We start from the raw sequence: 14783 nt of genomic DNA, 5'->3' as shown, positions 1-14783 counted from the left end.
TATTTCTAATTAAAATATGCCTTGCCGGAATTAAAATATATTCCTTTGTTACATGGAAATAGTCACGTAACAAAGTGTTCCAATGAAAAGTGGTTTCATTGCTCTGTACTAGGGAATAAGGCAGCCACCTGTGACAGCCTAAGTTAGTGGTCCCTCACTCTAAAGTTTCAAGTAGTTCTCACTAATGAATAAAGAAGTCATGGAGATATCCTGCTTCTTGGAAAGCTTCACTTCCCCCCCCCGTGAAATAAATTTCCACTGTTCATCCTCCCATGTTTTATAGGAGCCTTTTTTTCCCTCTCCTTACAGGGAGCAGAATTTCAGGGCACCCAAACTACAGACATGAAAGAGAGAGACAGGCTGGGGTCACGGCTCATGCGCATGGCTGATGACATAGCCCACCTGAGAGAGGAGATCGATCTGGTCAGAAGAGGTGGGTACTGAAAAGAAGGACTCGCTTTTCTTGGCAGGAAAGGGGGGCACCTCTTTCTACAACCTTCACCACAGGACTGTGAGACTCCAATTGAAGCACTCCTTGTTCTTACACCAGCAATGGTAACTAGCAATCCAAGTTGCCCTTAAAATTAACTGTGGCAGCAGTCATGCCCAGAGTGAGAAATTGTTTTGGCTATACAGGGGTTAGCTGTAAAGGGTTACATTTGTTTCCTCTATCAAAATATGACTGCAGCAACAAATATGGAATAAAATAGATTGCAAATAAAACTACTAAATACTGTTATCAGTCCATTGGAGAGACTTGCACTGGACAGGTGCCCTGTGTGTGTGTGCATTATGTTTGTCTGCTCTTCAAAGAAGTGGCTGTGGAAAGCTGGATCAGAGCTTCACATGGGCAAATACAGCTTTGGTACCTTGTTCTCAAAAATGGTAGAAGAGGTCTGCCTTAAGAGTGCATTTGTTATTGCTGAGCATCCCAGCAGGAATGGCACTGCTCTGCTAACTGAGCTAGTAAAGGAAAGTGCTATTTACTGGGAGAAAGCAGGGGCTTTTTTTTTACTGGGGGCTTTTTTTCCTCAGGGCCTGTGGTGCTCAGAAGGGTATGGAGCAGTGGAAAACTGCAGTGCAGTGCAGGATGTGGCATTTACCTGGCATGAGGAGAGTACAGCAAATGTAAAGTCAGCCTGTAACTCCACTTGCACCTGCCTGATCAGAGTGAGAGAGCCAGGCTCAGTGTGTTTTCAGGTCTTACTATTTTTTGCCTCTTGCATTTAGTATGGTTGCAGCATGTGATCATTTACAGCACCTACCCTTACTGAGAAAACTTCCTTCACCCCCAGGGTGAAGGATTATGTTGCACAGGTCTTCCAGTGCAAGGCTTCTGAGAGTGCACGGGAACACTTGGGGGTTGTTGCTCATTTTTAATTGAATAGGTTGGACAACCTGTAGCTGCTGTTGCTGTTCCTCCCCCCTCCCTGCCTTTTGCCACTGGTCTTTGTGTCTCTGTCTGGTTCCTTTGTTTGGGATCCCTTCTGGGAGGCACCTGCTTGAGCTGTTATGGTGTTGTTGCACCACAATTAAATTACTTTAAGGAACCAAACATCTGAGACTCTGCTTTGGGGAATCCAGGGTTGAGCCAGTAAGGGAAACTTGTCTGACAGTGTGAGTGGGAGGTGTGCAGAGAGTCAAGAGGGGCACCTGTTGCCTCACTGGAGCTGCCTACTGTGAAGGGGCTTCGGTCCCAGCAGTTAAAAGTCTGGGTAGAGGGAGTGTGACTGCCGGAGTGGCTCCTGGATGGTCAGAGAGGAAAGTTTCCTTAACAGTCCCTTTGGAGGTGCTGAGAATCCCATGTTTCCTTAAGGAAAAAAATCACTCTTATCCACAGGCCTGCATGCTGAAAGTTCCTGAAACTGGAAAACCACAGGATAGGGGGTGGGGGTAAAGGAAACAAGACTGGCTGAGATTTGAGTGTCTGGCTGCCTCCCTCCATCACCAAACTCATGCAACTATCCTTGTAAATAAAAGAAAATTTCCTCTAGCTGTGCTCCTTACTAGAAGTTTCATGTCACTTAACTGGCACAGGTAGCAGCTGTCCCTCTTCTGAGCTCAGCATTAAGGAGATTTCACCCTGGTGGCTATCTGAAAAACTCTAACTGCAGGAAAATGTCACCATTCCCCAGGTGTCCTGCTTGCTGTATGTCTGCAAGTAAAAAAAAAAAAAAAAAAGAAAAGGCTCATTCCGTGTGAGGAATTAGCATAAAGCCAGGCACAGCAAAGACTAAAGCCTTTATTTGAGATGTTAAAGCGTGGTTTGTCTTTACAGATAGGTGGCTGCAGATGGCGTGTATGTGAAGGGTTGTTTAAGTTGATTAGGCAGAGTGTGTAACTCCAGTCCATTCACAGGAGTGTGTTCCTGGAACGAACCTTCCTGTAGGGGACAGGAGAAGACCTTTTGTGAAGCCCTCCCTGCAAGAGGGTGCTCGACCTTGGTGGTGGCAGCTCTGTTTGGACCCGTGTCCAGCAATGTCTCTTGTCCAGCTGTTGCAATCCTGTGCTCTGATGAACAGCCGGTGCCACGGAGAGCTGCTGCTTTGTTTCCTGGGTCCTCCTGTGACCTTGCTGAGGATGCCTTCTGTCTCCATAGCATTATAAAAGGCACATATACATCTATATACAAGTGCATAAATATATAAATAGGGGTGTTATACAAAAATAAATACCCTTTCTCTTTTTCTCTTTAGAATAAGTCTTTTGCAAAAGGCAGCTTGGTCCCTAGCTGGGGGGAGGGTGAGTCTCTAAAGGTCTCAGTGGTGACGGGCTGCTGTTCAGGTGTCTTGGTAGATCCTGACCCAAAGATGTGATCACTGGATTCTGGGAATGCAGATCTCCTCTGGACTGGCAGCACTCTAGTCTTTCTACCTCTTCAACTGGCACTAGGCCTAGGCAGCAAGGGCTTCCTGAAAGGGAAAGGAGCAAGAAATAATTACAATGCATGATGAAATTAGAGATGACATGGGAGGTTTTTAGTTAAGAGTTCACTTTTTGAGGAGAGGTACTCTGATCAAAGAGGAACATGTGCATTCTGAAAGTCTATATGGGAATTTGATCCCATGACTGCACAAAACAATTCAGATCCATACTACAGGTGTGGATCAATGGATCACGTCCTAGGGAGATGGATTCACGTAATTTGTACACGAGCAATCAGAAATGCTTTACAGTGAGATTTCCCTTCAAGATCAGCTTCAAATGATGAGATGAAGGAGACATGGACTTTTCCAAAGTGTTCCACCACTGACCTTGGTGGAACAAGGTGTCCCGTCGAGGATCCAGGCTAGGGCATCCCACTTTGCTTCCCATTACTGGATGATGGAGGCCAACAAAGTGCTCTTGAAGGTGAGGACAGTCATCTTGTTGCTGAAGAAGCTGGTGGGTGGAGTCATCTGGTAGACTGTAGAGGAAAGAGCTGTCTTCTGTTCTTGAGCTGGGCAATCTGAGGAGGCAGGCAGAGAGGTTTGGTGCTGTTAACAGATCTTTCCTCCTTGAAAGAGATAACCTGTGTAACAGCCAGCTGCATCAACGCAGTGACACACAGCACTCCTAAGTGAGGAGTGGAAATGGGAATCTACTTGTGAGACGGGAATGAGGTGATGGGACCTGGTATCCCTGATCCAAACAGCTAGTGAGTGCCACAGAAGCTGGGAGAAGTAGTGCCTCATAGGGAACATGGTAATAAAGACATCTGAACAGTGAGACACAAAGCACTCCCAGCTGGAACCCAGGCAGATTCTGGGACAGCTGTTTATCAGTATTCAGTCATAGCTGCTTGCTTCTATCATTCTGCTTTTCAGTCTCCCATTTAGGAGTAGGAGGAGCAAAAGGGGACAGGGGAAGTAGGTCTTGGCCACCTTTACACACCTCTACAATTTAATTATTCCTCCCTGAAATCATGAGAGGAATGAGCTTTACAAGAGAATTTGGACCAAGAAAGCCTAGTGCTGGAGCATGGATTTGTTTCCCAAATGAGTTGGGACAAATGGGAGTGCATTGAGGGCAAGCTTTTGTGAGCATGTAGTCTTGTGGGTTCCATCCACCCCCTCCAAAAGCCAGGACTAACCTGGAGGGCTGGTAGTCTTGCTGGGCATTCCCATTTTGCAGCACTCTTGCCTGCAGCAAGGCGTTGGTCTCCTCGTGTGTCTGGAAGGACAGAGAAGGATTCTTGGAGCAATAGCACATTAAGAAGCAGGTGCTGTGATCTGGGAGTTGAAACCCTGGGGCAAATTGGTGAGGCTCTTATGGCAGAAGGCAGAAAAAGCTGAAACTTTATTTTGCTACAGAGGACAGTGAAACTGAGCACTGAAAAACTCACTTCATGCTTACTGCTGAATCAATGGGGGACAATAACCAATTTATAGTCTCTGCCAAGGCACTGCCTTGGCCTGTGTTACTCTTTACGCACAGAGTCTTCAGCACTGTCAGTCCTTGTGAGCTTCGCTCAGGAGAAACAGGAACCTCCTCCATACTTAAGAGCCACTGCCCCAAGAAACCACCCGTTCACCAGTGTTTTGGAGACCTTCCTGTTCCCCCCATGTCTCAGACTCCACTGCAAAGAGGAAATCTCTTTTAAAAAGCCAGTGTTGTCAATTCTACATGCTGCAGAGTGTGGCAGCCACGTCTGGAGAAGCCCTCCCACTGCAACCATGGCCTCCAGTTCATGTCAAACCAGCTCTTAACTACAGGTGTGGACATACCAGTGGCACTTCATCTGGGCTGTAATCTCGGGGCTTGGTGCTTGCATACCCCACTCCTGAGGAGGGGCAGATGCCATTCAAGTGTGCCCTGTTGGTGTAGGGCTGCCCATTAATGTAGGGGTGTCCACTGGCACGAGGAGCAGAGATGCCCCTCAGCGGCACCATGGTGTACTGGCAGGATGAGACCAGCAGCCCAGCTCCTGGAAAGCCCATGTCAATGGTTTGCTCTGCAGAGGGAAGAAAAGGGAAGTCTGAGGGAAAAATCAGAGGTAAAGTTGAGCTTCCTGAAGCTCAGCAGGGATAGCGTTAGGCTATCCTATCAGGAAGATGTTTTGGCACCCAAAGCACCCTTGGAGCCAAATGGTGTAAAGGGGCCCTACACAATTGCCAGTGGAGTTTCCCTTTGCCCCTAGTCCCCGAGGTTCCTTTTCAACAAGGTAAGCAGAACAAGGGACAAACAGTGGCCTTTGTCTTTATGGGGTTCCACAGAGCATCCAAGACCTGCCCTCTGCCCACCCTTTCCCTGCTTCCCAGAATGCACAGCCCTCACATTTTGGGCGTTTGACCAACTACACCCAGGGTCAGATCTAATCCACAGACAAAGCATATCTTTTAAATTAGCCCTCAAGAAAGAACCCTTACTCTGCTTGGACCAGGCTCTCCAAAGGCAAAAGGGGATGAAAGCCACGATGAGGAGTACAATAGAGCCCAGCACGACGCCTACAATCAAGTATGGCAAGTCACTGGAACGGGCCACCATGGCTCCTGTCCCCAGGCCACTGTGCCCACCACTGAGTGGGGGATGCTGCTGGGGGGGCACTGTGGAGGGTGGAAGACGACCCGGCAGGCCAAGAGACTTCCGAGCTGTGAAGGGAAAAGAGAGTGAGCGTTAGACACAGACACGGCAGATGGAATAGCAGCCTATTCCAGGGATTTCTATGCTGCTGTGGAGTGGGCAGACTATGGTGGCTTTAAAGAAGCACCCCTGGATGACAGGATTTCCTAGGCTGATGCGTATTGCAATACAGACAAGTCCTCTGTGCTTGGTTTACAACTTTGCCAGATCTGCTCGTGGACTGCTAAAGCAAAAGCAAAAATTAAAATAGCTTCTCCAAAACACACACGTGGGCTCAATGCTGTTCCTATCATAGTGCAGCTGCTTGGAAGACAACATTGGGACCTGCTTCTAACCCTACACAGGAGTTTGGCACAGTAAGAGAAAGGTAGTCCTTCTGGTTCAAGTCACCATCTAGGAACACAAAAGCTAACTACAACTCTGAAGGACAATGATGGACTCTGTGCAAGGAGTCTGTGAGTACTGCTGCGGGTACATACACATACTGATCAACAGCATGAATGACCCTATGTCTCTCTTCTCCCCAGTGCTGCCTCCATCACCTTGCCTGAGCTTGGATGACACACTGTCAGGCAGGGATGGTACCTCCCGTGCTGTCCTCTGACAGCTGCAGGCAGGGAAGGCAGCCTGCTGCACTCCCAGAGCTGCCCTGTGAAGCTGGTTACCTTTGGTTTCACAGATCATCACGTTGCTGAACTCGCTTTCACCACCCTCATTGAAGCATTGCATCTTAATGTCATACGAGGTCTCTGGCTGCAGGTGGCTGATGGAGTGCCAGTACCGATCTCCTGAGGAGGGAACAAACACATGTGCCATTAACTTCCTCAGGGAACACACAGCTGGCCCAGCTCTGCAGCAGTGCTAGGAAGAGTAGGCCCAGACAGCCGCCACCTTTTGTGCACAGGGCTCCTTCTGGCTGTGTCATCTTCCAGAAGAAACCAACAACTGGGCCAGTCTCTCAATTTCTCCTACCTTCCACCACGTCCTTCTTGTAGTCACTGTCATTGTCACTGTCAGTGGGGCGGTAGTAGATGTAAAATCCATGAATGGGAGTGTTGTTGTTGCTGGCTGGGATATACTGCAGAGAATGGGAGGGAGAGCAGAAATTAGTAGAGATGTCTGTGCTCCATATTGCTCTAGGTGAGGAGCAGTTTGGATAAGTGGGATGGGACAGGAAGAAAACCTAGCAGAGGGATCTTCTTTGTGTTGCACAGTAGGGGTTTCTTTACAAGAGCTCAGTGCTATTTTATACTCTCACACTTTGCTTCTCTCAGATAACAGACAAGCCATGAGTCTGGGCCTGTCACCCCAAGCATCCAGTGCTCTGCTCGCTCTCAGCAGCCACAGCCAATGATTCAGAGAAAAAATTCCTAAACAACAGTGACTCAGCTGGGCATGGGCAAACACACCTTCATCTTGACTCCAGTAGGCTCATAGCTTCCAGACAAACTACGTCTTGCCACAAACTGGTGACCACAGTAGTCTTGTGTTTCTGAAGACAGCTCCCTTCCTCTCCCACACCCAGGGTGGTACTGTCCCCGCTTCACACGTTCTTGCTGTCTTTCACACAGTATTTTATCAGCTACTGTTTGTGTTCAAATGAAGTGCAGTGCCCATCCTGCCCTGTAGCAATTTCTGGCTAGAAGCAACTAGGAGAGAGGAGGGCAATATATCCCTCTGAATAAGCTCTAAGCTGTTGGAACTGGGCTTGTGATCCAAAAGATCCTGCCCACTCCTAAAAATCCTCTGGGGTGGACTGCTGTAAATGATTTTTAGCACCTAGGACTGCTATCCAGCAAGTCAGAGTGAAGGACATATCTGCTGGAAACTACTAGCACAGACAGAGGTGCTAATGGATTCCAGGAATTTGGCCAGGAGAGCAAGCAGCCACCCCGTGCGTTGTTGAACTGTGCTTGTTGATCAAAATGGTCAAGACCCTGAGGTTATCCACTGAAATCTTCCTGTACACAATGCTGAATTCAAGGGACTTCCTGCCCTTCTATGCGGCCCAAACCCAGCCCTCATTTGGTGGAGGCAGCTATTGGATCCCTGACCTATTTGTGCTGGTGACAGGCTTCACTGTGGTAACCTGGAAGAGGTGTAAGCTGGGCAAGTAGCTCCCACACACTTTCTTCCTGCACATGCAGAGATCTCGGCCCCTACAAACCTTACCATCCACTTCAGCATGATGGTGGTCTCGTTGATGGCATCTGTGAAGGTGATGTATGGCCCGGCCACAGGGCGCTCGTAGACCCGGTTGCTGTACCCTGACACCACATATGGCCGAGACGCCGCGCTGGGCTCACTCTCTCCCAGGATGTTCAGTGCCCGGACACGGAATTTATAGGATGTGCCTAAGGTGAAAATGGGAAATAAAAGAGTTGCAGAGACTTCTACTGTTAGCATAGGCCTGCCTGTGAAGAGGGGCTACATCTTGTCCAGAAGGCAAAGAGCCTACAGGGAGTTTGTAATTGAGGTATAAACACTGACTGGCCACATTTCAGCCATGTTTTTGATGGAGCCTGCTTTTATTTGCCTTCCCCAATTCCTGTCTGGATGGTCTAAAGGTCAGGTAGCAGTTTTGGATTTGTGTGGGGTTTAAGAGGTGCCTGAAAGGATATCCTGACCTGAAAGCAGGTATGGAAAGGTGTCCTTTCTCTACTACATGTGACTTAAGTACATAAACATCAGTTAAAAGCTCAAAGCCTAAGTAGTTTTTACTCAAACATCATTTTACTGGTCTTTAGGTTGGGGTAGTTATGTCCCCTCTTATGCTGTCCACCTCAGTGATGAAATCTTTTCTCATGTGAAGTGCAATGGGAATTGTGTGCCCATCTGTCTTGCCTGTGGCTAAGGAAAGTTCTGTCCTGTCTAGTAAATGGCAAAACCAAATGCCTTTAAGTAACTATATCCTGTAATGCAGAAAAGCATGTTTAAGCCTCCCTGAGGGAGGTCAAACCTACGCTGGTCTTTGCAGCTGGAGAAATTGGAGAAGCATCTGCAGCTTTTTCCCCACGCACCTAAGGCGGGAGCCAGGGAGGCTTTGTTTTGCTCACACACGCTGGGGCTTAGCATGATGTGATAGATGGATAACCATTCTACAGGGACTGTGCAGCCTTCCTGCAGACCTCCAGGAAGCAGGGAGGGGAACACCTGCCTACCTTTCTCCAGGCCTGGGATTTCTACAGAGAGGCGAGAGGGAGGAATGTCACTGGTGGCCAGGACCCAGTCTCCCAGCTTCTTCAATTTCTTGTATTCCACACGGAAAGACTGGATGGGGAACCCGCCATTCCCACGGGGGATCCAGGTCACATACACAGATGTCTCTGATGCCATAGATATGGTTGGACGGTCTGGTGCCTCTGGAGCTGCAAAAGGCACAGAAGGCCATGAAACATATCCTTCTTGCCCTGTCTGGAGGATCATGTACCTCAGAGGTATGTGGGTGAAGGACGACCTGCATTGCACCAACCCACATGCTCTTTAAATCCTGAATGCTCTCTTCCCTCCATCTCTTCATTAGAGCTGGCACGCCCAAATCCCCACTCCTTTCAGTTTGTGCCTACAAACATCTTTTACTCCTGCTTGCATCTTGCTCCTTTCCCACTCCCAGCTCAAGTAGGATGAGACAAGGTTTGAAGTGTGTATCCCCACCATGGGAGGGAGAGCAGTGAGAGGTGTGGATGCAGGGCTGGAGATGGAGCAAAAAGCCTGGCTGCGAGCAAGGGGAGATGACGCTGGGGACAAAGAAGTGTAGGAGATGAAAACAAGAGAGATTGAGAAGAAACAGCTGAGGAGGAAATATGGAAAAGTTCTAAATTGGGGAAATACAATTTGATAGGAAAATCATCACAAGATGGGAGAGAAAGAGATGAACAAATCTGTGAACATGAAAGAAAAGGCACTACATGATTGTATGGGGGAGGCTGAAGGATGGGACTTTACAAAAAAGATATAGACTGAAGGAGAGAATTTCACAGAAATTATAATGGCAATAGTAATGACAGACACAAGGTGGGAAACAATAAATTGGAGAAACTGGTAGGGATCTGATGTTTCTCCAGTGCAGCAAAATACCCAAATGGAGCACCCTACACCCCTAAATGGGCACTAACTGGCCCTTGTCAGGCCTTGACTAAGAAGAGAGGATGCCAGCACATGCAGGGACTTGGTCCCCTTTCCTTCCTCACACTCTGCCAGCACCCACCGGTGCACTGCAGTTTGTTGTTCCTGTACCCTGCACATTCACAGACTTCATGGCAGGGCTTTCTGAACCCTCCACGTGAAACTCAGCAAGAGACAGAGAGTTTCTGACAAGTCATTGCATTAAAGGTGGGGCCAGGCAGTAGGATCTCCCTGCTCTCCTGAGACAGTCTGCCAAGGGCAGTAGCAGGGATGTTCAAGAAGGACCTCTCCTTGTCAGGAGGTAGAGACCACCCACAGCATTGCACAGTCTTGATTTACCCAGTGGAGATTTCAAGCCCAGCATGGCCTGGCCACTGCCACCCACAAGAGATCCAGCACCCCTTGTCCTCCCTCCTTGCCCCATTCCAGGAGGGCCTTACGGGATAGACGGCTGTTGTCAGACTGGTTACTGCTCTGAGTGCTCGTGCCTGGGTCATCCCTCTGGATTTGCTGCTCTTTGCTGGCAACAATCTCTGGTTTTGGGCGCCGACCTGTGCAGAAGGGAGGTGGCATCACTGACATGGAGATGCGGCTCAGAGTTAATTTGTGATGAGATGAGGAAGGAAAATATTCCCAGCCAGGATGCAGAAATAAGTACTCTATGGACTCTAGAGGCCCTAGGGATTCAAGGCACTCAGCCTGCAGGCAGGAACTAAAGCTAAAGGGGCAAGTTTGTTAAACTGTTAATAGGTCTCCCTCATATTTAATTTTCTACAACTTTTAATTGGTTTTCTTGAAAACCAAGAAAACCTAGATTTCTGCCTTGAGAAGGTAGTAATTAGCACAAGATGGGGGCCTGAGGGGAGATGTGAGCAAGCCTGTGACTATGGGGAAGCTTGCTACAAAGGGAATGGCATTCTCCACACCTGCTGGAGACATGCAAAACAGCCAGGGGACAGAGGGACTTCGTGTGGACATTTGGAATATCCTTTTAATGACAAAGACAGCGCAGCACCCAGCATACTGTATGGGAAAGCTTGGAGTTTCCTTTAGCACAGGAGAAACTTTTAAAGACAATTAGACGAACACCTGTTGGGAACAATCCCCACAGGCTGACTGTGTCTCCAGGCAGAGGATGGATTAAACCTCTTGACATCCCCGCTAGACCCATTTTCTACAGTTCTGCAGGTGTTCAACTGAGACACAGAGGGAGGAAGGGACTTGTTTCAACCCATACAGAGGGGAAGACCTGATTTTCCCCATCCTACCTTCCACTTTTGCTCTGACAGTCAATCTAAGCTGAGGGCAGATGGATTTCCAGAGCAGAAACGGCCCTTTTGTCCTAAGCCTGGTGCCTGTGCCTCAGGGCTGGGACAGGATGTCTCCGAGGGGCCCTCCCCTGACTGAGAGCAAAACACCCAGGGAAAGGTTTGACCTTTACCAGTCCGGAAGGTCACCATGGCCGTCTGTCCCTCGCCAGCACAGTTGTGAGCAGCCATCTCCACCTCATAGAGGCTCCCAGGGTCCAGCCTGGAGAGGGTCAGGCGGTGCTGCGAGGCTGGGACATCCCTCACTGCCCAGCTGTCCGAGGCATTGGCAACCTGCTGAGAGACCAACACAGGCATTTCAAAGCTGGGGGCAGGCTGGGCTTCTCGTAGGCACTGAGCTCAGAAACTTTCACAACAGGCTGTGTATCCACCAGGGCTACCTCCCCTGCCTGGAGGCCAGTTCCCTGTCTGCAAAGGAGGGAGATGTTTCCAGCCTGATTTTGAAAAGCTGAAGGATTCAGGTGTATCTGGGAAAAGTCACCCAAGCACCAGGGTGTTGTCTTGACTCCAGAGGTTCACTCAGCCATGATCTGTCTGCTGGTTCCCTCTGATACCATGGCCCCTCAATGGGTGTAAAGCCCTAGAGCAGGCATGCCCCACAAAAAGCAGCATTAATCAGAGGATTGAGCTGCTTTAGGGAGCCAAATTTCTCCTGCAGCCCAGCTGCTGAACTGCTCATTTAGACACTGGCCATTTCCACAGGATGAAGTACCCAGACACTACTTCGGTCATCCGGACCTCAATCATCTGACCAACAGCTTTTTATCCAGCCTCACCACTGGCACTTTCAGGCTGAAATGAAGAACCATAATGCTGGAGCACAGGTTCCTGCAGGAAAGAGACTGTGTATGGCCATGGCCCCGAGAAAGGCTTGGAAACACAGTTTGTTTTTCAGTGATGCCCTGATGCCCCATGCGGAGGTGGAGGGAAGGTGGGACCTTCCTCCTTCTCCCCAGCTGCAAGGATAATATTTTTGCAGGCAAACAGGCAGGACACTGAAGTGACCCGATGCCAAAAGGAGCATTAGTAACGCAGGCAACGCAACAAAACGGAAATGCCAAGACTCTGCTGTATCATTCATCTTCTCCAAGCGTTTGACACTGACTGATTAATGCCTGCCTCATTTTATTTTTATTCCTGAACCCGCGAAGTTGGGGCCAGGGAGGGGAGCCCTAAAGGCTGCTAATATCCAGGAAAGAAAAAGAGAAATTCTTAGGAAACAAAAATAAGGGCTGCGTGGCATCTGACTGCTTGGAGGCTGCTGAGAATTTAGGGGCAGTGCAAGAACAGGGAGAAAAAAAGAGACATCCACAGATATTTTCCAGAGAAGAAGCAGACTCTAGCCCAGTACAAATGTAAGTCTCCTGTCTGTAGGTTTAACTTTCCTTTCAGCCATCTTTTACACAAAGAGCCTTTTCTTTTGTTGTTGAATTGATTTCTTCCCTCTCCGCACACATGCTTTTCCAGTCAGAAATGTCAAAACCAGATCATTATATAACCTGATCCTAAGGATCTCAGATGGAAAGACTCTTTCTAAACAAGTTTAAGGGTTATTGGGACTAATTCCTTTCCAGACAATCCTTAAGCATGCCAAGAAAGAGTCTCCAGCTGAGAATTTGGACTACACTGAAAACATATTACTGCAAACTGCAGTGACCCATGGTGACCTCCACTGCCCTACGGCCCCTTCCAGGTGAAGCGCGGAAAAACAAATCAAATATGGACAAACTCCAAGCCTGCAAGTTAAGATCACATGCAGAATTGGTAGTTATGTGATACACCATTGGGGAACAAATCTCCTCTTGGCAGACAACCAGAGCCAATAGTCTGGTGAGGCTTTAGGCATCTTTGTTTTTTATTTAAGCTTGCTCTATTGTGTTCTTGTGTTGGCATCTTCTGCCTTTGTTTTAAAAGGCTCTTTAAAAAGACAGCTGAAATCCTCAGCTTAAGTTTTGTTTAGGAAGAAATTAAGGATTATAACAGCCTACAATATATTTTTACAAAAATCAAACAATTCCAGGAAAATAGATACATATATTGACAGGTACTTGAAAACAGTGGCTTCCCTTGCAGTGGCTGGGAATCCAAAACATGCAGTCTGGCATGTTTTTGGAATATACTCAAACCCTTTGGAGTCTGAGGCAAAACCTGCCTCTCTACTGCAACTCCCTAACTACCCAAAGGAAAGACAAGCAGCAAACAGATAAATTTAAGCCACTTTCTTCCACTTACCCCCAGCAAAATGGAAAGCGATACTTTACATCTCAAAAGCAGAATATTTCCCTCAACAATACTTTGCTATTTAAAGAAACTGCTGGGGTACAGCTCTGCCTGCAGTGTGCCTGTGGTGCTGAGAAGCAGCACAGAGGGCAGGAGCCCTTGGACTCAAGCAGGACTCGGTACCGCACCATGTGCCACTGGCAAGAGACGTACTCAACAGTGCCCTGCCTTTCAACTTCCAGAATAAAACTGGTGGTTAAGGACCTTCCCAGAGGATTTAGAATGCCTATGAGGGCTCTCTGCTGGCTTGTCACACTCAGTGAGCATGGACACTTCGGTGCTGCTGAGCATGGCAGGTACACGCAGCTGCTGATCTGTGTCCTGCAGCCCAAGCCTTTCAAGGCAGAGGTGTCCCTGTGGCTTGTGCCAAGACAAAAGCATTCCAGAGCAAGTAATGCACAATGTGCCCTCAGGAATTCCTACTTGTGCAAGCACACAACTGGGAATTTTAAGTGGAAGCTACTGGAAACACATGTATGTGCACATGCCTTCTGCATACTGATGCAGACGGGCACTGCTATGGGCTCTTCAGCTCAGCAAACCTCCTCTCACAGCCTGTACTCGTCATACCTCAGCTGAGACTGCAGCCCAGGAGGTCCCACCAACCAGTGCCACCAGTGAGCAGTGGGTGCCCCTGCCCCAACACAACTGCTCACGAGGTGTGAAAACGTGGTGAGGCACCAGCCCACCCGTGGAACGGCACAGAGGAGAGATGGGAGCAGGGCAAAACAGCGATACCTTGCGATGCTTCACCACGTAATAGAGGATGGGGGCTCTGCTGTCAGGACGGGGTCTCCACACCAGGTCGTAGCTGTCCGTCTTGGATGTCCGGGGGGAACTGAGGATGATGGGGGCCTCGGCTGGAGCCACCAGCTCCCTGTTGGCTGCACACTGTGGAGACACTGCCAGAGGAGTTGTCTCAAGCTTTGGCAGCCCAGTTTTATCCAGGGGCAGCTTTAAGGCACTTTCCCTGGAAGGTGGTGTTGGAAGCTGAGCTGAACCCAGCTGGGCATCTCGCTCAGGGTTGAGTGAAGCTCCTGAAAGACAAGGTGTCAAGGCAGGGTAAATGTCCATCCCAGTCTGTGGTGATGGCAGAGCTATGAGACCCTTGTGTGGTGCTGCTTTCAGTGCCATTGAAAAAGGTGTTGGCAACAATCTCTCCTTCCCCTGCTCTAAACCTAGCACATCTCACTGGGGCCTCTCTTAGAACAGGCCTTGGCCACATGAGGCTTCCTCCCTCTTAGAAGCCCCTCTTACCCTGGATAAGTTCAACATGGTCCAAGGAATCAGGTGGTCTCTCTCTTATCCCAGGTGAATCCACCCACATCAGTATTTATGCTCGTGCCCAAGCTCAGAGGCAGAGCTAAGCCAAGGGGCAAGGCACTACACCCAGAATGTTTTGTCTCTCTCATGTAGAGATAACTCAAATATGCACACATGGTCCTCCTGCCCTTAGAAGCAAAACTGCTCTGCTGTCATCTGTTCCCA

The 14783-nt window shown here is 48.8% G+C and overlaps 2 protein-coding genes across 4 annotated transcripts in view; one reads left to right on the top strand and one right to left on the bottom strand.

The window, feature by feature from the left end:
* The window catches only part of CFAP44 (cilia and flagella associated protein 44), a 42945-nt gene extending 42214 nt beyond the window's left edge, over nucleotides 1-731 (top strand). The window contains exon 34 of the mRNA XM_064644361.1: nucleotides 310-731. Within this exon, the coding sequence (XP_064500431.1) occupies nucleotides 310-444 (135 nt within the window). The 3' untranslated portion in view covers nucleotides 445-731. The remainder of the gene's footprint in view (nucleotides 1-309) is intronic.
* A 1497-nt stretch (nucleotides 732-2228) lies between these two features.
* The window catches only part of BOC (BOC cell adhesion associated, oncogene regulated), a 55917-nt gene continuing 43362 nt past the window's right edge, over nucleotides 2229-14783 (bottom strand). The window contains exons 8-19 of one of the 3 annotated variants that reach the window (XM_064644362.1): nucleotides 14034-14332; nucleotides 11129-11291; nucleotides 10128-10238; nucleotides 8724-8930; nucleotides 7735-7916; nucleotides 6535-6640; nucleotides 6228-6350; nucleotides 5349-5570; nucleotides 4707-4933; nucleotides 4073-4152; nucleotides 3255-3448; nucleotides 2229-2912 (exon numbers count right to left, since the gene is read on the bottom strand). In XM_064644362.1, coding sequence (XP_064500432.1) covers nucleotides 2728-2912; nucleotides 3255-3448; nucleotides 4073-4152; nucleotides 4707-4933; nucleotides 5349-5570; nucleotides 6228-6350; nucleotides 6535-6640; nucleotides 7735-7916; nucleotides 8724-8930; nucleotides 10128-10238; nucleotides 11129-11291; nucleotides 14034-14332 — 2099 coding nt within the window. In that variant the 3' untranslated portion in view covers nucleotides 2229-2727. Of the gene's footprint in view, nucleotides 2913-3254; nucleotides 3449-4072; nucleotides 4153-4706; nucleotides 4934-5348; nucleotides 5571-6227; nucleotides 6351-6534; nucleotides 6641-7729; nucleotides 7917-8723; nucleotides 8931-10127; nucleotides 10239-11128; nucleotides 11292-14033; nucleotides 14333-14783 lie in introns of those variants that run through there. The other 2 variants (XM_064644363.1, XR_010428050.1) reach the window with 2 other exon arrangements.

Source organism: Pseudopipra pipra, chromosome 2, assembly GCF_036250125.1.
Source record: "Pseudopipra pipra isolate bDixPip1 chromosome 2, bDixPip1.hap1, whole genome shotgun sequence".
NCBI classification, from domain to species: Eukaryota; Metazoa; Chordata; class Aves; order Passeriformes; family Pipridae; genus Pseudopipra; species Pseudopipra pipra.
The sequence above is the reverse complement of the archived record's forward strand: the minus strand, read 5'-3'. Positions and strand labels throughout refer to the sequence as shown.